General features: G+C 35.0%; 1 protein-coding gene across 1 annotated transcript; it reads left to right on the top strand.

The window, feature by feature from the left end:
- The first annotated feature begins 3,784 nt into the window (after positions 1-3,784).
- LOC136270357 (oncostatin-M-specific receptor subunit beta-like) lies at positions 3,785-24,413 on the top strand. The gene is made up of 17 exons (XM_066067812.1): positions 3,785-3,906; positions 4,325-4,600; positions 6,185-6,308; positions 6,571-6,776; positions 16,942-17,090; positions 17,418-17,553; positions 18,687-18,778; positions 19,357-19,555; positions 19,813-19,940; positions 20,347-20,518; positions 20,823-20,984; positions 21,192-21,350; positions 21,655-21,742; positions 22,123-22,189; positions 23,026-23,359; positions 23,648-24,047; positions 24,386-24,413. The coding sequence occupies exons 1-17, from the start codon at positions 3,810-3,812 to the stop codon at positions 24,411-24,413; spliced, it is 2,817 nt and encodes a 938-aa protein (XP_065923884.1). The 5' UTR covers positions 3,785-3,809.
- Positions 24,414-25,408: the final 995 nt, after the last annotated feature.

The raw sequence follows: 25,408 nt of genomic DNA, 5'->3' as shown, positions 1-25,408 counted from the left end.
TGCCCTTTTCTGTATACAGCAGCTGTCATTAAAATAAACACGAACAGACGTTTTTTCATTGATATCGCTCAGATAAAAAAACCACTGTGTCCTATAGTATGAAGCTTTTGTTTCCAATAGAAAAGAATGTAGTTTTTAACACATTAACATTCTAACAGAGGTTACATAAATTACATACTTTAAATACAGAAGTATTGTCTTAAAAAAAGAAGATGGGTGGGTGGTAAAAAGATACCACAAAAAAATTAATAAAGTATATCTTGATCATATCAGAAATGAAAGGTTTTTTTCACTTGAAGACTATCAATATTGTCATGTGATATTTATTATTAGATCAATACTTAGGTGTAATAAGCGTATCTGTATATCTAGCTATTTATTGCTAATCGATTTCATTACACAATATATCGATGTTGAACTGCTGCTAAAAAAGTTTTAACATTTATAGGGTTTTTTTCGAAAGAAAAGGTTATGAATTTTTTTTATTAGCAGGTTAATATATCTCGAGAGAGACCTAGAGACTCACTACCAGTTTTAAATCAGTAACGTTTTAGAACCAGATAGAACTGACAGCTGAATTACTTCATTTTAATTGGATTTTGATGTTATTAGAACATGGCGTTTAGCAAAATAACCACGAAACGACGATGTACATGTTTGATTTTGTCTTTTAAAACAATGAAATAACTTTGAGTTGTTTTTTATTAGGGGGGGGCAAAGGAAAAGAGAATTGCAGGGGGGGGATTTATTACCCGTTCACTCGGGATTTGTAATTATCGTCTGCGATGATTGCTACCTTTTGTGGCGTATATAACCCAAAATTGTATGGTTTATGATAATATAAATCGCTGAGCTAGGGTTTTCTTCTTCTTCTTCTTCTGAGAGAGAGAGAGAGAGAGAGAGAGAGAGAGAGAGAGAGAGAGAGAGAGAGAGAGAGAACAGTTACACAAGTCTTTTTTATCGCTAACTCAAAATTATACTGGGAATCTCAAATGTGTCTTTTGCGTAGGTTTATATGACATGTCATATTACAACTTATTTATCAACGTTTAAAGGCCTCCATTGAGAACTTAAACATGTCGGATAGACGTTTGATTTCGAACTGATAAATGTAGTATCACACAGTATCGATTTATTTCTTAGAAATAACCTCTATATTTCATTTTCTGTAACACGCCCGAAATTCATTTGAAGCGTCTCTTATCTGTTATGACGTTTATATCTGAACGGTTGTAAACATTTCGAAGGAAGAAGTATACGCAATAGAATACGGAGGGGCTGAAAGCTTATATTTTGATTATACATCACTTGACACACATTGCCGGGTAAGTCCTCTTTTTTTTAGAACAGCACCACCCGGTCGAATATTGATGTGGGTTCTTTCTGAGAGAGTTGACTGTGTTTTTGGAGCACTTTCTATTTGTTGTGTGTGATGAGTACTTTCCGGGAAATATAAATCGTCTAACTGGGTTTGGAGGATCTGTTAACCACGTTAATTTTAGTGCATCTGCAAGGCAATCTGCACACAGGTAAGGAAACTTAAGAAATAGTCCATCTGATTTCATTCACAAAAATGTTGCATGACAAAGATAGAAAAACAGTCTTGCAGATATATCAGTTTGCTTGTATTTTTTTTTATCCTCTGTATTGTCTAAATATGCCAGGTTTATTAATAGAATTTATACAGGAATTCAAGTCCAAAGTACATTTAAATATATAATCAAGAACCATCGCCTGGTAGCGATTTAAAGTTTCATTAAAACATTTTTGCACCGAATTTCTCGTTGAATGATATCTGTCTCGCGTTGCGCTGAAAATGCAGACAGAGCGGTGAACAGACACAAAGGGTGAATAAACTGATATTTTGTCTTACTTTGTTTTAAAATGGGATAGGTTGCACAGTAATAAAAAATACAGCTCTACCTTTTACAGGTCTAACTGAAACTGGGACTTATTTGAAAAAGTCTGGAAAAGTATAGAAATTATGTCATATTTCATTGAAATGAATTGTTCAGCTATTATATGTAAACAATTTTTTATAAATAAAAAAAAAATTGCAAATAAAATTGGTTGGCCAGTACATCAATTATGAAAAGCCCAACGGCATTCTAACTGGATTTGAACTTAACTTACTTTATATTCCAGCATATGCGTCGGACCTGGGGGTGTGGGGTGATGGGGCTCGGCCTCACCCCCTGCTTTTTACACTTTATATGCAAAGTTAGACATATTCATCCTCATAATCCTTTCTTTTTTTCTGATAAGGTCTAAACCCCCCCCCCCCCCGCTGTAATTTGCTTCCGGCGCCACTGTCCAGTGAAGCTAGCTATGCCTGGCATTTACAAGGTATCACTTTAACAAAGTATACGTTTACATTTGAGATACATAAATTTTAACGTAAATACCATAACGACATCAACAACCAGTTATAATATCGTGTTTCTCCAGATCCGCTGCCTCGGTCGAAGTACTAAAGCAGTTAAATTCGAGGACTGTTATTCACATAACTCTTCAACAAATCCATGTAATGAAACTTAGATATCTGTGTTTAAATGTGCTAAGATTTCATTACCTTTAGAAATTTAATAATTCATTTATCATTTATTTATTTATTTTATTTATTACTTATCTATAATTTCATTATCTGTGACATATTTATACTATGGTTCATTTCGAGTTGGTGATTTTTAAAATAAATAGGCACACGTCGTCCATTTAAGGCGGCTAATTCAATACCAATTCGATACCAATTTACATGTACTAGTATGAATATTGCTGTCATATTTGAGAGATTTTTTCTGTTGGTTTGGAAGATGTTTGTCGCACAATTTTTGAGAAAATTGTCATACAACTGCAAACAAATGACAATCAAAACAAGCACTGCATGTAAAATCAAAGAATTGGTAATTATATTTGTAAAAACAATCTAAACAATTTGACATGACATAGCATCTTTGAAATGAAAAAAGAAATCTACTTTATAAGTCAACATACTTAAAATTTTAAAAGATTGAATTGAGATGGTTTATGATTGTCATCTGACAAGTTCTGTGTTTGCTATTTCAAAGCCTTGGCGAGGGGAAAGAATTAACATACACGTAAGATGCAGAATCTTTAGACTACAGATGACGCAAAATGTCTGTTCATCAACATACAGATGAACGAACCTCTTCGAATGTTTGGCGTAGATTATATTAGATCGAAAAAATAACAAAAATACACAACTGAGAAGTCTAGAGTTATAATTGCCAAGCATTTTATGCTGTTTTATAAACCTTTTTTTTCATAGATTGATAAGAAAATGTTTGAAAATGATATGTTTGTTTGAAAAGCTTGTTATTTGGTAAATGTGGTGCGTGGCTCACAACTATGAAAATCGTTTAAAAAGTTTGATAAAAGACGAAGAAAACATGTGATAAAAATAGGCTCGGGGATAGCAAACATACATGCAATCGTTTGATAGAAATCATATATCATCGCAAATCACGACAGTTCATACATATATATGTCAATTAATAATTTTAAGTAACCTGTTAAATTATAATTAGATACTGCAGTGCAATTCGTTTTAATTTCTGAAAGACAAGAATACCCCACATGCAAACAATGGTGTTAAAATACAGCAACAGAATCAAAGAAGCTAAAAATAAATCACTATTTTTGTTTATCAAAATTACTCTCTTAATTTATCATAATTAAGCATTTTCCCCCTAGCTTCATGCTTCATCGGCGTAAAACGCACCGCCATTTATCAAAGCTAAAATTTTCAGATTCCTTGAGATATCATTGGTTTTGCAGTGCTAGCGTGAATGATCAAACTTCAGAAAATGATGCAAGAGAGCAGCATGTTTGTCATCGCATTTTTGATACACTCAGCAACTGGATTGTTTTTCAATGAACTCGGAGGTTTGTACTTTTCCGTATCGAAGCTTCAGTTATAAATATTTTGTAACTTTTCCAAAAATGATTACGAAACGGCAAGTACTGCAGATTATGACAATATTTTGAATTTGTTATTGAATTTGATTATTCCTTAAAGATTTACACTAACGTTAAAACTAACTAGTTTTTTTCTCTCGTCAAAATACATGTATTAGTTTTACTATTAACAATGGATGGATTTTGATCTGAGACTAAGTATATCTACTAATTAAGAATCAAATTTGAACACCAAGAAAAACAAATTTGTTTTCATCTTTTTGGCCAGAAAGAATTCGAATTTTAGAAATTAAATATTGATATTCTATATTTAAATAACTAACCAAATAGTTTTAAAAATTGATTTGACTGTGAACAACCTAGCGCCTTTTGTTACTCATTATAGAAATAACACCTAAGGACCCACAAGTCGTCGTAAACGAAACTTTGGAGCTTAACTGTACGGTGTTTGAGGATTCCGGAGTAAATGTCTCCATGCTCTACTGGGAGGATAAATTTGAACAACGAGTGCCTGATGACCACGTGATCCCCGTTGGAGAAAGGACATTATTATTTAGAAAAGAAATCACCAGTGTTAAAGAAGAGGGAATTTATACATGTAAAAAGAGTAGTACGAATGGGAAAGGAAAAATTATTGCTATTACACATCTTATCGTCGAATGTAAGTGTTCAAATCTATAAAGGAATTCTGGAAACATGGAAACAGTACACTTTAAAATAATTTTATACTTCATTATAATATTTCGATTATAGATGTGATTTGCTTGGTTATGACAGTCGTGTATTAGTTAGGATAACTAAAACATCGACCTTTAATGTATCCAAACCATTCGGAAGCCTTGCAATTGTGAATGTTTTCTTAAATGATTCCTGCGGCAAATCAGACAACGAACATTGTAAACAAAAATTAAATTAAAAGGGAATATTAATCTAGCTTTCCGCAATTGAGTCAACGATATTCATAATTCTATTGTAACAATCGGTATTTCCAAAAAGACCGTTTAGATAAAATCAACATGATGCTAAACCAATACAAAGCTAACAATGTGTTGCACTTAAAACACCTTGCTTTTTTGTATAATAGAGAATATTAACTTTTTACGCAATTGTAATGTTAATTGTGTGACTTCATCTCGACCGTCTCCATAATAGACCACATTTACGTCCTACTAATATTTTCATATTGGTCATTTAATTAATAAAATATGCGGTTTTATCTCGCTCAACGACAATTTGATAAGGTAATTTATATAGCCAGGTAAATGATGCAGTTTTTCTTCCCTGGGGTTCACCAAATGTTAGAACGCATAGTCATATGCCGTTTTATGGTTATAAATAATTCATTACATACACGTTTGGGAGTTAAGAAGATATATTTTACCAATAAATCATATTACTTGTGGGAATTAATTTCTATCCCCTTTATTATTCTTATTTGAGTAAATTTTTAATGAGCTATTAAGTTAAAAGTTAAAAGACGTGCAAATCTAATATTTATGAGAAAGGAATCTGGATTTTCGATTTGTGGCACAACGGCAAGAAAATCAAGTTCACGAGATTGAAGCAGATGGGTGTGCAAAAAATTACTAACTTATCCAATGGAAGCCGAAATTGATCAAATGGTTACCTGTCCATAGAAGCTAATATTTCGTGGATGAGATTTTCCCCCGATTTCTAGACCTTGTGGATCCTGTTACATTACGGTCATTGATAATTCTCATGAGTGCCGAGTTTAGGTTTTTAGATCTTATATAGCGACGTGTAGTTTAATTGAGTTAAATACATGTACCCAATGAACAAGGAGTTGCAAAGCAATTTGTACATTTAACAGCTGTAGATATGTAGCCCCCCCTACCCCTAATGAAGAAAACTGAAGTTTTTGCGATATTTCTTTCAAGAATACTATGTCTTCTTTAAAATATCCAGTTGTGCTATGATATTTACTGAAAGAGCAATTTACTTTTCAAAATCATTGAGCGGTTTTTCATACTAGGTCTTTTAACTTGCAGCCAAATGCTAGAATCCAATTTGATGTGATATAAGTGAGTGTTTACTAGGAACGCTGAACTGTGTACAACATAAAAGTAAATCATCAAATATGGATGAAAGCGATTTCTCATGAAAACACATAAATTTTAAATAGTAAAATTGAATGGTTTTAGAGTTTGATTAAAAAAAAACATTATTTAGATGAATTACGATTGCTTTGATTAATTTATAGCGCGTTACAATTTTCAATCTTCAGATGAAGCTATCCGTGATGTTACAAATATTACCTGTGTGATATATGATCAGAAGAGCGAGTTGACATGTGTCTGGGATCTCGGATTGTATCATCACCCTTGTTTTCTTCGGTTCAACGCTAACTTGTAAGTCAGAGCAGATAGAACAAAATAAGCCTCCATTTGATTTGTTACACGTATCTACTGTAGAGAAAAATGAAGTTTCATTACTCGACCGATGGTAGCAAACAAAAGCGGTATTACGCATGAAAATATTAAATTTAAAATTCCATCGTTTTAGCCACGATATTATTTACCATTAACACTATATCAATGCATTTACGTTTATGTTATTTTAATGAAAAGGGGAAACAGATTTTTGGTTTTTCTTATGAATTCTTTGTTTTAGGACTGTGAATCAGGAGAGCGTAGTTACCTGTCCAGCGATAATCAAAAACGACGACTGCAAAAGGATGTCCCAGATAAGCTGTACCTGGACGTCAGCTGATGCTACCATTGGTGCCTTAGAGAACAAAATTGATCTGGAAATTCGGAACAGCAAATATGACGTTTCATCAAAATTATTTCAAAGAACTTACTACAGACAAGAAATAAGTGAGTATAAACTTTAAAATGAGAGAAAGCAAGTCTAAGGCATGTACATTGTAAAGAGACATCAACGGTATTAAGCTATCTAAAGAAGGTTTCGGTATCAAATACACGCATCTCTATACAATGCGCTATAGAATAAGGTAACAAACACTTAAACTAACATCAGTGTTTGTGCACTGTAAATTTCTGGGTTTTGTATTGGTTAAAGAAAATACAATTAAATCTGAAATTTTAAGTTCGAATCTCTACATTTGCACAAGTACTTGAATACTATGATAATATGGAATACAGCTCAATGGAAATCTACATAAAATTGCTAATGTTTATTTAGAAACGTACGATTCTATTATTTTACTTCCAGTGATAAATATTCATCCAGTTTTAAACTTGCTCCCAATTTTTTTTCTTTCATTCCTGATTTTCTGGCAGGAGGATAAAACGTACGCTCAACTAGGACCCCAGGTCACCTGCTTATTCACAACTACCAAATCTGTGCACTCCGCTACAAAATGTAGTGCATTACAACCGCAAAGTGAAAGTAGAATAACTAGTACCACTACTTAGCCTTTAGAAATGATATACAACAGGCAGAAATGTATTTTTTTTTTAAAAGAATAACCCTCTAAGTATTGGAAATACACTATAGAGGATAAAAATTTCAACATTGACTGTTATTTGAAAGATATATGATATACGTTATGTAGACATAAGGTGACCTGTGGTCCCCCTAAGGATAAGTTAAATGTAACACAAAATCCTCCTCATTAAAATATCAAAGTACTTCACCTTCTTACTCTGTATACGTAGGTGTAGCCTGTAGAAAGATGTAGTTTTGCCCCCCCCCCCTCCCCCAGCCACCAACCCATAGACTTTTTACTGATACTTTAATATAATGGTAAAATGATTTGATAATGAATTACATTAGATGACCTCTGGTTTCCGTAATGGATGCATGCCAAAACAGGTTTGTATAAAAAATATCTGACATTTTCGAGCCCGTTAGTGATGAGAACTGTGTGATATTTTTTTTTCATACAGAGCTGTTTTCGGCATACATCGTACTTAAAACACTGCTATTGAATTTCATTGTTGATTTACCTGAGACAGTCTGATTTTGAAGGATATCAGTACTGTAACCACGAGTAACGGTCTTATTTTAAGAAGCTCACTAAAATTAGTCTGCTGCAACAAAGAAATGACATCAAATTTGTGTTCTAACTAAAGTTCCCCTGTCTACAGGTGTTGCATGAGGGTTGGAGTTCACCACTCCCCGCTCCACCTACCACTTCCCTGGACTGGATTTTTACTCATCAAATTAAAAAATATATATATTTGAATTGCAAAAATAAACATAGTAAATGCGGACCTACTGTGAAATGCATCTGAGAAAAAAATGAAGACGAGCAAATCGTCACCCCTTTAACCCCCCCCCCCTAACTTCCTTTGACGACAAAAAATAAGGAATAAATGTGATCGAAATGTCTACCGTTTTTGCTTATTTATAAAATCAAAGTCTGAACTTTTTTGTTCAGTAGATCAGAGTATAATTTTTCACACACCACATTTTTAACCTGTTGTCTCCTTATAAGTTATGCAATCTCTGGTCTCCCCAATGATGTACAATATATGGCGAACTCTGGTTTACGTATTTATTATCATCTTTATGTGACACCGGTTCCCTCTAACAATTATGTTCTTCCTAATAAACAATATAAATATAGTGCATGATTTTCGTCTTTTAAAAAGACATAAGACAACCTCTGGTATCCGTATTGATTTTCTAAATATTACATTGATTTAGAAGATAAGGTGACCTCTGGTCTCCTAATACACATTGGTTTCTTTACAGTGGATGAATTCTGCATCGTAATTCTCCATCTTGTAAAAGAAGGTGGCATCTGGTCTTTGTATTGATGAACAATTTACTACAATAATTTACGTCTAATGGTGACCTCTCATCTCCTTATTGATAATTCATAAAATTTTATCCCTAGTCTCTCTACCGTGGATTACTTTGGTCTCTCTACAGTGGATTACTTTTGTATCTCCACCTTATAAAATGAAATAAGGTGACCTCTGATCTCAATTAACAAAATTATTACGACACATATCCAAGACCTAAAACGAACTCTGGTTTACCTACAATAGATGATATTTTATGATTCTTCATCTTGTAAAATAACATTAACGGACCTCTGATCACCGTATTAATTTACAGAATTAATAATTACTACATCAATTTAGATCATAATGTGACCTATGGTCTCCTTTTGGATATTTCACCTAAGATGACCCTTGGGTCCCCTACAGTAGATGACTTTTTGGAATCTCCATCTTGTAAAATGACATTAAGTGACCTCTGGTCTTCGTTATTGGTTAACAAAAATATAACGACATAGATCGAATACCAAAGGTGACCTTTGGTTTTCCTACAGTGGATGGCTTGTTGGGAATCTCCATCTTTTAAAATGACATTATCTGACCTCTGGTTAACGTATTAATCTTTGAATTAAATCTAAACCTTTTTGAAGCTAAGGTGACCTCTAAATTCCTTTTAGATAGTCCTCTTATCATTACCACTTGGTTTCTCTGCAGTAAATGACTTCAGGTAAATATCTATCTTGGAAAAGAAGGTGACATCTGGTGTTCGTATTTATCATCAAACTATTACATTGATTTAGGACATATCGGGACCTATCATCTTGAAATTCTATTCAAGCTGACCCATGATCTAACAAATGGATGACATCTAGTGAGTATACATCTTGTTTAACGACATTTAAGGACCTCTGGTCTCCTATTGATAAACAAAATTATTGCTACATTGTTGTAGGACATAAGGGGATCTCAGGGCTCCTCATGGATATTTTACTAAATGTGACCTCTGCTCTCCCTACAGTAAATGACTTATTTGAATCTACATCTTGTAATATGACATTAGGTGACCCCTGATTTCCGTTATTAATGGACAAAATTATAACGACAGACATCGCTTTCCAAAGGTGACCTTTAGTGGATGGCTTCTAGGGATATCCATCTTGTTATGACATAAGCTGACCGTTTCTATATTAAAATTATTTTATTGATGAAGGACCTGAGGTGACTTCTGGTCTCCTTGTGCATATTTTCACTTCAGGTGACCCCTGATCTCCCTACCATGGCCGAGTACCTATCATGTAAATGACATAAGGTGACCTCTGGTCTCCCTTTAGATAAGGAAAATGATCAATAGGGGACATGAACTGACCTCTGGTCTCCTTATGGGTGTTTCTGTAAATGACATACGTTGACATCTGGACTTCATGTCATTTTAAGAAAATTAAAACTACATTGTCTTTAGACCTAAGTTGACGTCTGGTAACCTTTTAGATATTCACTTAGGGTGATCCCTGGTCTTCCCACTGTAGATGGTTTTGGTAAATCTTAACCTTGTATATTGATATTTTGTTAAAACTCAGGTCTCCATATTGAATCAAAGAATTGCAACGTCAATCTAAAACTATTGGTGACCTCTGGTCCCCATATCGATTTTTTACTTAAGGTGACCCATGGTCACCCTACCGTGAATAACCTTAGTGAATCTCCATCTTGTAAAATCATCTGAGGTAACACCAGGTAGTCAAAGAATGGATAAAGACTGATTAATCTCCATCTGCAAGATGCATCTGCCGACCTCCAGTTTCCGTATTGATTTACAAAATCACTACGACATTTGTGTAGGAAATACATGTAAGGAGGTGACTTCTCTTTCTCTCATGATATTTCAATTACTACAGTGGATGACCGGTAGCTCTCAATCCTGTAAAATGACATAAGGGGACCCCTGGGCACCCTACAATGGATGACCAATGACTCTTAATAGTGTAAAATGACATAAGGTGACCCGTGGTCACCCTTCAGTGGATGACTGGTGACTCTCTATCCTGTAAAGCGACATAAGGTGACCCCTGGTCATCCTACAGTAAATGACCGGTGACTCTCTATATTGTAAAATGACACACTGGGACCCCTGGTTACCATACAAAGGATGACCGGTGACTCTGCATCATGTTAAATGACATACAATAAAATGACATCCCTTGTCACCCTGCAGTGGATGACCGTTGACTCTCCATTGTGTAAAATGACATAAGGTCACCACTGGTCACCCTGCAGTGGACGGCCGGTGACTCTCCAAATTGTAAAATGACATAAAGTGACTCCTGGCCACCCTGCAGAGGATAACCGATACCTCTCCATTGTGTAAAATAATATAAGGTGACCCCTGGTAATCCTACAGTGAATGACCAGTGACTGTCCATCGTGTAAAATGATATACGGGGACCCCTGGTCGTCACCCTACAGAGGATGACCGGTGACTCTCCAAAATGATATAAGGTGACCTATGAGCACCCTACTGTGGATTACTGGTGACTCACCATCATGTTATATGACATAAGGTGAGAGTCACCGGTCATCTACTCTAGGGTGACCATGGGTCACCTTATGTCACTTTACAGGATAGTGAGTCATTAATTAGTCATCCACTGAAGGGTGTCCACGGGTCACCTTATGTCATTTTGCACAATGGAAAGTTACCGGTTTCCACTGTAGGGTGACCAGGGGTCACCTTAAGTCATTTTACACTATGGGGAGTTAGCGGTCTTCCACAGTAGGGTGACCAGGGGTCACCTTAACAGAAATATCATGAGAGAAAGAGAATTCGCCTCCTTACCTGTATTTCCCACACAAATGTCGTTATGATTATGTGAACCTTATGTTATTTTACACGATGGAGAGTGACCGGTCATCTTTTGTAGGGTGACTAGGGGTCCCCCTATGTCATTTCAAAATATAGAGAGTTACCGGTCATTTACTGTAGGGTGACCAGAGGTAACCTTATGTCATTTTACAGAATGGGGAGTCACCAGTCATCCATTGAAGGGTACCCACGGGTCACCTTATGTTATTTTGCACAATGGAGAGTTACCATATATCATTTTACACAATGGAGAGTCACGCATCGGTCAACCACTGTAGGGTGACCAGGGGTCCCCGTATGTCATTTTACACAATGAATAATTGAAATATGCCTAGGGGGACCAGAGGTAACCTAAGTTTTATTAACACTGTTTTATTAATTCTTTATATCATTACGGAGATCTCGGCTCACCTTATGTCATATAACAGTATGGAGAGTCACCAGTAATCGACTGCAGGGTGCCCACAGGTCACCTTATATCATTTTACACAATGGAGAGTCACCGGACAACCACTGTAGGGTGACCTGGGGTCCCCGTATGTCATTTTACACAATGAATAATTGAAATATGGCTAGGGGGACCAGAGATAACCTAGGTTGTTTTATTCACTGTTGTATTAATTCTTTATATGAATACGGAGATCTCGGGTCATCTTATGTCATTTTACAGGATGGAGAGTCACCAGTTATCCACTGCAGGGTGCCCACAGGTCACCATATATCATTTTACACAATGGAGAGTAACTCACCGGTCAACTACTGTAGGGTGACCAGGGGTCCCCGTATGTCATGTTACACAATGAATAATTGAAATATGCCTAGGGGGACCAGAGGTAACCTAAGTTTTATTAACACTGTTTTATTAATTCTTTATATCAATACGGAGATCTCGGGTCATCTTATGCCATATTACAGGATGGAGAGTCACCAGTAATCGACTGCAGGGTGCCCACAGGTCACCTTATATCATTTTACACAATGGAGAGTCACCGGTCAACCACTGTAAGGTGACCTGAGGTCCCCGTATGTCATTTTACACGATGAATAATTGAAATATGCCTAGGGGGACCAGAGGTAACCTACGTTTTTTTTTATCACTGTTGTATTAATTCTTTATATCAATACGGAGACCTCGGGTCACCTTATGTCATATAACAGGATGTAAAGTCACCAGTAATCCACTGCAGGCTGCCCACAGGTCACCTTATATCATTTTACACAATGGAGAGTCATCGGTCAACAACTGTAGGGTGACCAGGGGTCCCCGTATGTCATGTTACACAATGAATAATTGAAATATGCCAAGGGGGACCAGAGGTAACCTAAGTTGTTTTTTCACTGTCGTATAATTCTTTATATCAATACAGAGATCTCGGGTCATCTTATGCCATATAACTGGATTGAGAGTCACCAGTAATCCACTGCAGGGTGCCCACAGGTCACCTTATATCATTTTACACAATGGAGAGTCACCGGTCAACCACTGTAAGGTGACCTGAGGTCCCCGTATGTCATTTTACACAATGAATAATTGAAATATGCCTAGGAGGACCAGAGGTAACCTAGGTTGTTTTATTCACCGTTGTATTAATTCTTTATATGAATACTGAGATCTCGGGTCATCTTATGTCATATTACAGGATGGAGAGTCACCAGTTATCCACTGCAGGGTGCCCACAGGTCACCTTATATCATTTTACACAATAGAGAGTCACTCACCAGTCAACTACTGTAGGGTGACCAGGGGTCCCCGTATGTCGTTTTACACAATGAATAATTGAAATATGCCAAGGGGGACCAGAGGTAACCTAAGTTTTATTAACACTGTTTTATTAATTCTTTATATCAATACGGAGACCTCAGGTCACCTTTTGTCATATAACAGGATGGAGAGTCACCAGTTATCCACTGCAGGGTGCCCACAGGTCACCTTATGTCATTTTACGCAATGGAGAGTCACCGGTCAACCACTGTAGGGTGACCAGGGGTCCCCGTATGTCATTTTACACAATGATTTAATACAGTGGTCCTACGGTGAATAACTTTAGTGAATCTTCATCTTGTGAAATGATCTGAGGTAACACCAGGTAGTCAAAGAATGGATGAAGACTGATTAATCTCCATCTGCAAAAAGCATCAGCCGACTTCCAGTTTCCATATATATATTGATTTACAAAATTATCACGACATTTGCGTAGGAAACACGTGTAAGGAGGTGACTTCTCTTTCTCTCATGATATTCCACTTAAGGTGACCCCTGGACACCCTACAGTGGATGACCGGTCACTTTCCATCGTGTAAAATGACATAAGGTTTAAAAAATTATAACGATATTTGTGTGGGAAATACATGTAAGTAGGTGACTTCTCTTCCCCTCATGATATTTCTATTAAGGTGACCCCTGGTCACCCTACTGTGGAAGACCGCTAACTCCCCATAGTGTAAAATGACAACTCTCCATTGTGCAAAATGACATTAGGTGACCCGTGGACACCCTTCAGTGGATTACTAATGACTCACCATCCTGTAAAGTGACATAAGGTGAACCATGGTCACCCTAGAGTAGATGACCGGTGACTCTCACCTTATGTCATATAACATGATGGAGGGTCACCAGTAATCCACAGTAGGGTGCTCACAGGTCACCTTATATCATTTTGGAGAGTCACCGGTCATCCACTGTACAATGAGCAGGGGTCACCTTATCATTTTACACGATGGAGAGTCACCGGCCAACTACTGTAGGTGACCAGGGGTCACCTTATATCCTTTAACACGTTGGAGAGTCACCGGTCATCCACTGCAGAGTTACCAGGGGTCCCCGTATGTCATTTTACACGGTTGAGAGTCACCGGTAATTCACTGTAGGGTGACCAGGGGTCATCTTATATCATTTTACACAATGAAAAGTCACCGTTCACCCTCTGTAGGGTGACCAGGAGTAACCTTATATCAGTTTACACGATGAAGAGTCACCGTTCATCCTTTGTAAGGTGACCAGGGGTCCACGTATGTCATTTTACATGATGGAGAGTCACCGGCCATTCACTGTAGGATGACCAGAGGTTACCTAATATTATTTTACACGATGGAGAGTCATCTGTTATCCTATACAGGGTGGCCAGGAGTCACTTCATGTCATTTTACAATTTGGAGAGTCACCGGTAGTCCACTGCAGGGTGACCAGTGGTCACCTTATGTCATTTTACACAATGGAGAGTCAACGGTCGTCCACTGCAGGGTGACCAGGGGTCTCCGTATGTCATTTAACACGATGCAGAGTCACCGGTCATCCTTTGTAGGGTGACCAGGGGTCCCCGTATGTCATTTTGCATGATGGAGAGTCATCAGTCATCCACTGAAGGTGCCCACGGGTCACCTTATGTAATTTCACACAATTGAGAGTCACCGGTCATCCACTGCAGGGAGACCAGATGTCACCTTAAGTCATTTTACACGATGGAGAAACACTGGTCATCCACTGTAGGGTGAACAGGGGTCACCTTATGTCATTTTACACGATAGAGAGTCACCGGTCATCCTCTGTAGGGTAACCAGTTGTCACCTTATATCATTTTACGCCATGGAGAGTCATCGGTCATCCTCTTGAGGATGATCAGTGACTCTCCATTGTGGAAATTGACATACGGGGACCCCTGGTCACCCTACAGTGGTTGACCGTTGACTCTCCATTGTGTATAATGTTATAAGATGACATGTGGGCACCCTGCAGTCGATTACTGGTGACTCTCCATCCTGTTATATGACATAAGGTGACCCGAGGTCTCCGTATTGATATAAAGAATTAATACAACAGCGATAAAAAAACGTAGGTTACCTCTGGTCCCCCTAGGCATATTTCAATTATTTATTGTGTAAAACGACATACGGGGACCCCTGGTCACCCTACAGCGGGTGACCGGTGAGTGACTCTCCATTGTGTAAAATGATATAAGGTGACCTGTGGGCACCCTGCAATGGATAACTGGTGACTCTCCATCCTGTAATATGACATAAGATGACCCAAGATCTCCGTATTGAGATAAAGAATTAATACAACAGTGAATAAAATAACCTAGGTTACCTCTGGTCCCCCTAGGCATATTTCAATTAAAGGGGGGTGGTCACGATTTTGGACAAATTCTATTTTTCTATATTCATTTTTTAGAATGCTTTAGACATGCATTACCAATGATCAAATGAAATTTGAGAGTCATTCGTGGAGTTGAAAGCAAGATACAGAGCTGAGAATTCTTTGTAATGTAAACAACGCCAGTGCCCTGTTTTTGTTTACATAGGTTCAATATACGAGTAAAAAAAATTGTAAACCTGATTTGTCTATCTTTTAATCTATATTTTAAGCATAAATAAACAGTTTCATTTCATTGATTTAGGACCTTAGGTGACGTTGGCTCTCCTTATTGAAGTTCCACTTATGGTTAAGGTAGTCTCCCACAGTGGCGAACTTTTAGTGATTATCCATCTTTAAAAATGGCATTTGGTGAACTTGGTCTTCCAATATATAACCAAAATTATAACAACACTTGATTCAGGACCTAAGGTGATCTCTATTGATATTGTATTTATAATGATCCCTTGTTTCTCTACAGTGAATGGCTTCTGGTGGATCTATATCCTTAAAAATCTATAAAGGTGACCTTAGACACGAAGCATCATGTTTTTGAAAGTGGGGGGGGGGGGGGCAGACTCATCCAAAAAATCTTGAAAATCGTGACAAGCAAAAAAAAAAAAAATTCCCCAAAGTCTTCAAAATCCTAATCCCTGGGGGACTGGGGGGGAGCCCCCCCCCCCCCCCGATGCTACGTGCTTGGGCCTCTAATTTCCCTTTAGATTAATAGAATTCATAGGTCCTAATATAATATGACCTCCAGGCATATTATGAATATTTCACTTAAAGTGACACCTGCTCTATTGATTACCAAAATTATTTTTCTCTCTTCATATTTAGGACCTAAGGTAACCTCTGGTCTCAAACGAACATTCCACTAAATTTAACCCCCTGTCTCTCTAAAATGACTGACTTCCAGTGAATATTGATCTTGTAAATTGTCATAAGATAACCGGATGATATCTCCCCATTGATATTACACATTAGGTGACCCCTGGTCTCCCTACAGTGGATCACTTCTGATGAATCTCAATATTGTAAAACTGACACTAGGCAGATGTTAGGTAACTTTTGTAACCGTATTGATTAACAAAATGATTACGACATTGTTTTAGGACGTAAGGTGACCTGTGGTCACCCTATGGATATAAAAAAAATGAAAGTAGATTTACATTCTTATCTTCACTTGTAAAAGAGTTCCATAAGTGCTCATTAATACACTCATTTTGGAGAACTATTTTCGGGGACCCAAGGTCCTAGTTGAGCGTACGTTTTATCCTTCTGCGATTTTCTGATAGCAAAGTATGGACCTACAAGTGACATAAATGCGACGATTCAGAAGATGACAACTTGTGCATGCGCCAATATTTCCTGGGAAGGAATACCAGGACTTATACGGACCTCATCCAAGTTAACTTTTCACTCGGAATGGGACTCCAAAGTATATGTGTGTATTTAAACAACTTATAATATATTTTAATATTGAATTATATTTCACAAAGTTCCACGATAAATTAAAATTGATCTCGACCTAATTATATGCAGCATATCGACCACATTTAGAAAGCCCCTCATTATTTCCGTGTCTTAACACATGGCCTAGAGATTGCATGATGGTTTTATACTTTATATTATTACTTAATTATTTCATACCTTTTATTAAATAAAAAATGGTAAAATATATACAACTTGTAAAACTGAAAAAAATGAAAATTCATCGTTAAGTCGATATTAGCATTGAAATGGTGAAATAGAAAAACTTATTATATTTCAGACAACGGAAAATGAAACTTTGTCGGTATGTGATCTCATACCAGACTCTAAATACAACATAACGGTTCAGGTAAAACATCCAAATGGACTATACTACAGTGATATAAAACAATCAAGTTTCTCCACGTGTTCTGCAGGTAATGCATCTACATGACTGTATACATGTATGCAGTTTAAAGGGACATGGTCACGATTTTAGTAAAAACAATTCTGATATTATTGTTGACAATGCTTCAGTACGGCATTTTTAATAGGCAACCAAAATTTGAGTGTCATTCGTTGAGTTATAAGCGAGGTACGGAACTTACAGCTCTTTGCTATGTTAACAAAGGTTTTGTTTAGATTTTGAATCTTGATGTGAAAATTCCAGTTTAAGACCTAAAATGAATGTGTTGAACGTTGGGGATTATTCATTTATTCTTAACTGAATAAGAAGGTAGACAAATCAGCTTGAGAAAGATTTTTACTGATATATTGCAGCTATGTAAACAATAAACAAGGCGCTGGTCTTGTTTACATGACAAAGAATTGTGAGCCCTGTATCTTGCTTATAACTCTATGACTGACTCTCATATTTCATTTGATCATTAGAAATGCATTCCTAAAGCATTTTAAATGATGAAAACAGAAAAATAGAATTTGACCAAAATCGTGACCATGCCACTTTAAGTTTAAAAACACATTTTAATATTTAAGGAATGAATTTAATTTCAACCTATGCTATACGATATAACATAACTTTGTTCAGTTTACGCGTTATAAACCGCGAACGGTTTATAAAAAAGTAAACTGTTCCAAGTTATGTTATACTCGTATAACATAGGTAGAAATTAAACTTTATTTCTTATAATTTAATTTTCTACTATTTAAATCAGATAATAAGGCCCATTAATTAGTTAAAATATGTAAATTTGTAAAAAATTTAAACGTAACGTCAAGCGGATTAATACGTTTTGCACGCGTGTCGTATTGTGACGTAGGCAAGTTATACGTTATATGTTATACGATGTATATGAATTTGTTTAGCTAATAAAATGAGGCGTTACAATCCGAATTAAATTATAACATAGTATTGCGCATAACGATACGCCAAAATTATCCTTGCAATTGATACTATCAAAAACGTTTTGAAGCATATACTAACTTATCAAAGAATTATAGCAACTGAATTATGTGCATACACAATACATGATCGTATTTGAAGTGTTGTTTACCGTTGTCAAACATTACATCAACGATTAGTTAAGAAACTTTGTTTATATATTGGCAGCACCATCGAGAGCGCTCACTGTATACCGGAGCGGGTTCTCCTCGGGCACGTGCTACAATACGCTCTATCGCAATGTCACGGTCTACTGGAAGGTATTCAGAGTCACAGAACTTAGTTTGTAATGCGTTAGCCTTTTATATGGTGGAGTAGTTCTGCCATCACTTGTCAGATATTAATTTCGACTTGTCAGATCGTAATTCTGCTTTGTCAAACCTTTATGTTGACTGGTTAGTTATTCACATGTCTAATTTAAAGCTAAAAAAAGGTAAATTCCCAGTATTTGCAATTAAATTATCTTACGAAGTTTATCTGACAAGTAGACTTTTCAATTGAACAAAAAAAACCCATAAAGATATGTCAAATCAACATTAATTATCGAATGATCGACTTTTCAGATGTTGGACAATTAAATGCCGATTTGTCAGATAATTTTACTGTCTGGTCAGATCTTATGTTGACTTGTCAGATCTTAATGACGACTTCTTACTTATTCACGTGTCATATTTTAAAGATCTGACAAGTAGACATTACTATATGACAAGTGGTGGCAGAACTACACTACCATATATTTGTTATGGGGACGTTCGAATTAAATTTTTTAATATGTTTTTGTTTGTCAAAGTTTTTAGTGATTTTTGATTATATATTTGTCTGTTTCATGATCAACTAGAAAATTCCACGAAAGTATCAAAATGGAAAATTGACGAAATACATCCTTGCATATGATGGTGCTTCAGTGTCGGTGTCAGCAGAGAACTCACATGGCCAATTACAAACCCCCTGTGCACGAAACTCTTCTATAAGCGTATATGGGTGCAATGAAATTGGCTGTTCACCGAATTCAACGAGCGCAATACCTCAATTCAAAGGTCAATTAAATTTAACATTATGAGTAAAACATGAAAGTACGAACGACTTAGTATCTTGTTTAAATCAAATTAATTTAGCAGCAATACGCTACCGTATGCTTGTACTGATATATTAACCGTTATAAGATAATTTATTGAAGATTTGAATAAACTTGTGATGGAGGCATGTTGTTCAATATATTATCTTAATTCAAGAAGGCACAAATGTGACCTCTTATTCTGTTTGAATGATTAGATAAATTCTCATACTATAACAGACAGTTTCGCTCCAACGAAATTAATAGTTGAACATCATAACACATCTGCGGTAGAACTGACCTGGTTTGGAGGAGAAGGTCAAATCGAGGCTGATATTGTTTGGTGTACTGCTTCCTTCCTATGTCAGGTATATAAAAAGATCCCTGTCATGTAACGAAGATTTTTTTATTGGTACTTTTTGCTCCAAATTTGTGTTAATTTCTCAGACTTTAGAGCTTTATATAAATTATATGAACAGCATATATATGAATGGATATTTGAAAAAAAATTCAAGTAGTATTGATTGGTCCCATATTATCAATATGCAACATATACGTCTTATCTGAAAAAAAAAATGATCATTCAAATGTACGATTTTCTAAATAGATTTTATTGACCATGTCGCTGTGTAAATATTAATATACAGCTTGCCGTCTGTTGATAGAGCTACTTTAATTTTTAGCGAAATCTATATGAAAAAGCATCCAATTTCTTCAATATCAAAGCAAGTGCTAATACGATACTGCATGCAAAATGTATTGTCTTTTTTTCAGAACGAAATAAACATACTGTTATTCAAAGGAAACGTCACCCACACAGTCCTTCATCAGAATGAGATATATAGCTCTATTCAAGATGTCATCTTTGGTGTTGCTATTTTAGATAAGAACAAGGTCAGCAGTGGAATAAGATGGCAGGATCCTTGTCGTTACAAAAAGGACTATGGTATCATAAAATACTGTATTGTAAAAATATACAATTTTGATACATATGTAATTGCAATGATTTTAACTCAGATTAACTGAAGGTCGTGTGTGTTTTTATGAAGATGTAAAATGTATTTTCGTCTGTCTCTTATAACCTTTTCTTCTCTGAGAATTAGCTTTACATTTACAAACCCTGTTAAAGGAACTAGATTTAATGTATGCACAGAAACTTTTACGTTTACAAACTATCCCGTGATTATTGATTTGCTCTGAAATCTTGTACTAGAATGCCTTGAGAGGTTTTTTTTTTTTAAATAATTCAGAGCCAAGAGAAATCCGGGATGTGTCTTTACAACCTGAACCACCAGAAAACAGTTTGGTCGTCTCATGGAGTCCACATCTCTGTGACACCAGCACAGATAGTAATGCTTACGTCCATTTCTATAAAATCATCTACTGCCAGCTGATATCTGGTGACTGTAAAGGTAAACTTTTAAAATGTTTATCAGAAAAATAGTCATTTTTCTCCATGTATTATAACATATTATAGCCTAAATAAAAAAGTAGCCTTTCAACATAGTTAAACATTTGCAACATATATATAAAATCTTTGATTTTTGGCATTTTATAGAAAAAAAATAAAACTTTATGAATCAGAAATGATTGTATTATACATTTCATTTCTTTAATAGGGACCGAAAGTTCAGTTTCAGTTTTAGCATCTGCTAATACACAATACATGATTCAAAACCTTGAGCCCGAAAAAGAGTATGGAATATGGGTAAAGGCGTCGTCTCTGACAAGGGAGGGACCAAGGAGTGAAATTGTGACTGGTCGACCCACAAACAACGGTAATTGGGAAATACTCAAAAGCAGTTTTAGCCGTATATAATCAAAACTTTTTTGTCCAGGAAGGATGCATATGTTTTCTCTTATATGATTCATTTTATGTTTGCCCTATTCATTAAAATAATAACCTCATTTTTTCTAAGTTCAATAATGAATATCTCATCGAAAATTAATTCTTCAATCTTTGATTAAGGTTCATATCAAAAGATTTATTGAAAAATCCTTTACAAAAAATGTCCTGATATTTTTAGAGAATTAAGAAAAAATTCGTTATTCAGGACTATTGAATTCAAGTCTTACTTGCAGATTTACCATCAGGAGCCACTGCAGGAATAGTAGTTGCTTCTCTTTTTGTGTTTGCCCTTGTTTTCGCTGGAGTAATGTTCATTGTTAGGTACACATTTTTTATATTTAAACGCACTGATCTTTTAAAAAACATATAAGGTTTAAAAAATATGCATGGTGAAATGTCATATGTATGTTTTTTGTAACTATATAATATCGAATTATCAAGTTAAACATTTTGAAAGTGTGAAAAGACCCAGATTACAAAGGATTTTGTAAACATTTTGATTTAAAAAGGATTTAATCATTTATACAAATTTAGTAGAATATTTCGTCAAGTTTAAGACAATAGAAAAGGAAATTTGAATAATAATGAAATAGTTGCATATCAGGTGGTACAAGAATGAAATGAAATAACATTTATTAGTGCATTTAAAAAGCATTGAATATCTGAGTCAATTTACGTTAACATGTTTATGTTGTTTTTAGAAATGTCAAACATAGACTCGGTTTTGATGAAGCATTTCCCATACACATTCCAGAGATGGATAACAAGGTTTGTTATATGTTTAGCATCCAACATACATATTGACAGATAAATCATTTCTACAGAACCTGTTTTATCAGATCTTCTATAAAGGGATTGCTGATATTCCACACAACGAACATGCTTCGTCATTTCAACATTTATATCGCTGCCCCCTCTAAAAATAGATATGTAAACCAGTACAATACATACAAAGGTCACTTTACAGTGTTTTGCCATAATTGCTGTGCACAAATTGCATGTCCCTTGAAAACATATTGAAACGTGTTGTTATTTAACTCGTGGCTCAAAAGTTAACTATTTTTTTAAAGCTGTGTTAATTAGATGCATGGAATGTTTAAGATCCATGCGAATATGTACATATTATTCTATGCCACTCTGTGACAAGATGCATTGATATGTTTGAACTGTTAAGTGGCTGGTCAACAAAATTAACCATTGATTTTAAAAATTGATTTGTTACACTATAAAATATTATTATGTTTAAAAAATTAGTACGTTTTGGCTTTAAATTTTTAGATTTTCCCTATATTTCTCTCTATATTTATGCACAGCTCTTCCTCTTTATGAGCTTAATAAAGTTTTAAAATAGCCATGATCATCAAGCCCATTTAAAATGGCAATGAAAGGGCAATTTGAAAAATATGGTTCTCTTTTGTAAATTTTTTTCTTGCTTTTGTTTTGATTATATCTTTGAGAAATCATAACTTACCAAACTTTCAGGATTTTAGAAACGCCGTGATTTTACTCTTATCTAGGTCTGACATGAACAATGTGTTGAACAATGAATGTGTTCATAAATTTCATAGTAAATGTTAGTCAAAAAATGTTGTTTAACTTTTTAGATTTTCACCGATGAACAAGGGAAATCACATCAATATGAAAAAGTCGAGAAAAACGTATCCATTTCTAGAGAGACAGAATCAGCATCTCTTTCAACACAGAACTTTGCAAATGGAGTAGCGCAATCAAATGGCGCTCTTATTCAGATGAACAAAATGTCAAATTCAGTTAATGTGACATTGCGTCATGACCAACTTAAAGAAGTTAAAAACAGTATAAAAGCCGACAAACCTGCAAGCGGATTTATTGAGAAACAACGAAACGACAAACCTAAACAGAAAAAAGAATTACCTCCGGATTATACACAAGCAGTTACTGTTGATCAATGCCTAAAGGGTAAGATCCGGTAAAGTTTTTGAAACTGTATTCGTCTATGCATGTACTGTCTTTCTTTTAACATTACCAACACTGACGCATAAAGTAAAAAAAAACATATATATATACACATCTAACATGTTATAATGTTCTCAGATTTCTTTTGACTTTTTTGAGGGCAAAGCACATTTTAGAATCCAAAAGTGATTGAGGTGTGTTGAAGTAGCTGACAGTAGATCGCTCATCATATTTTTATTAACTACTATAATTCTTGAATATATTAATGTGCTTATGTTTTAATTTTTTTAGAGAATGCAGATATTTTGGATTACATAGAATCTCCAGAACTTTCTACTCAAAATAATGGCTATGTGTCTCATAATGGAATGAATGATGACATTCAATATGATGATGAGAAACGTAACTTAGGAACTCTAACTTTGAATGAACAAGACACAAAACCTGAACAAAACAAAGATTGCAATATGCAGAACATACTTTCATTAAATGATTGCCATTCTGAAATCAAAACAGCTGATTTGGTAGAGGAAAGCAACAACAATGGCATAGTCATGATGTGTAGTGATTACGTACCTTGTAATCTGCAACAAGCTATAGAACTCTCTGTTCCTGGTGAGCTAAAATCAAATTCAATCTCTACAACAAACCCAGAGAGTATAGCTACAATTGACAGCACCAACACAATCGGGTATGTGACACATTCAGGTACTAGAATATGCAATATGTAATAAGTCGGGCATTTCTATATAATTGTTCAATTGGAGTTTAGGGGGGGGGGAGAGAGAGAGAGAGAGAGAGAGAGAGAGAGAGAGAGAGAGAGAGAGAGAGAGAGAGAGAGAGAAAATGAATGTGTGTGTGAGATAGAAAAACTTTGTTCTAACAAATGTATTATTGTATGATCAATGTTTTTGATATTATTTTACATGATGTATATAAATTTTTTTATATATGATAACGTTTATCGTCATTTTGTTATTTAATGACCAAATTTCTATTCATCTATGTGTTCTTGTTCATTATCCTAAGGTATTCCATCCATAACTATGATATTTGATATCTAAAAAATTGCACGTTTAATTATTAGAATTTTAGTGTGATTTTAAGGGGTCTATTTAATAATAAAGATTCACCTTTAAAATTGATAAAAAAATTGCATATTAACAAATTTACCATATGTTGAGGTAAACACTGAAGTCTATGGATATGCATTTTTAATTTTATATTTTTATTAAGTAGTTTTCTCAAATTTCTTTAAGTAAAAAGTTGCAAAAGCTTTCCCTTTCTTCGAATATGCTAAAATAATTCATAATTTACCAACTATATTTTCAGAAAATGATTTTTTTTTTATTTTCCTGAAGGGCGGACAACTCTATAAAAATATTAAGTGCAAAAAGTTAATTTAATTGATTACATACATATTCCCAAGTTTGGTTTTTGTCAGCCTCATAATAACTTTAAAATACGTGTTTGATATAGTATAGATCAACCAAATTTGTTAAATTTCCCTTAGTTATGAATGGACTACCTTAAAATCAGACAAAACAGAAACATTCATTGTGAAGAGTTGGCAAAACTGTATTATTGTATGATCTGACATTATTTATATACATTTCGTGCTTTACAATCATTTTATATGTTTGTCTTAAACCATTATCACTTTTACAGTATTTAGTCATTTAATGTTAATATATATATATATATATATATATATATATATATATATATATATATATATATATATATATATATATATATATATATAAATATATATAAACATGTATACTGTTGGCAATGCCAGACATAATATGTGAAAATTTAATAAATGCTATTAAATTCAGTGCATTTTAAAATGATTTTGGCAATATGTACATTTAAAAACCAAACGCTTTCTTTGATGATTCATGCGGGATATAAAGAAAGCGACATTGCACATTAAATAGTGTACATAACACGCGTTAAAAAATAAGACATATTAACAAATTAATTTTAATGTACATCAGTACGTTACATTAAAGAACAGCCAAATTGTTTTCTGTAGGAATTTGAGTC

Source organism: Magallana gigas, chromosome 7, assembly GCF_963853765.1.
Source record: "Magallana gigas chromosome 7, xbMagGiga1.1, whole genome shotgun sequence".
Lineage (NCBI taxonomy): Eukaryota > Metazoa > Mollusca > Bivalvia > Ostreida > Ostreidae > Magallana > Magallana gigas.
The sequence above is the reverse complement of the archived record's forward strand: the minus strand, read 5'-3'. Positions and strand labels throughout refer to the sequence as shown.

Coding starts and splice junctions, on each gene's coding strand:
- LOC136270357 (XM_066067812.1), top strand. CDS start 3,810: ATGATCAAACTTCAGAAAATGATGCAAGAGAGCAGCATGTTTGTCATC. Junction 17,554..18,686: donor TTTCTCCACGTGTTCTGCAG/GTAATGCATCTA, acceptor ATATATTGGCAG/CACCATCGAGAGCGCTCACT. Junction 19,941..20,346: donor CTGCTTCCTTCCTATGTCAG/GTATATAAAAAG, acceptor TCTTTTTTTCAG/AACGAAATAAACATACTGTT.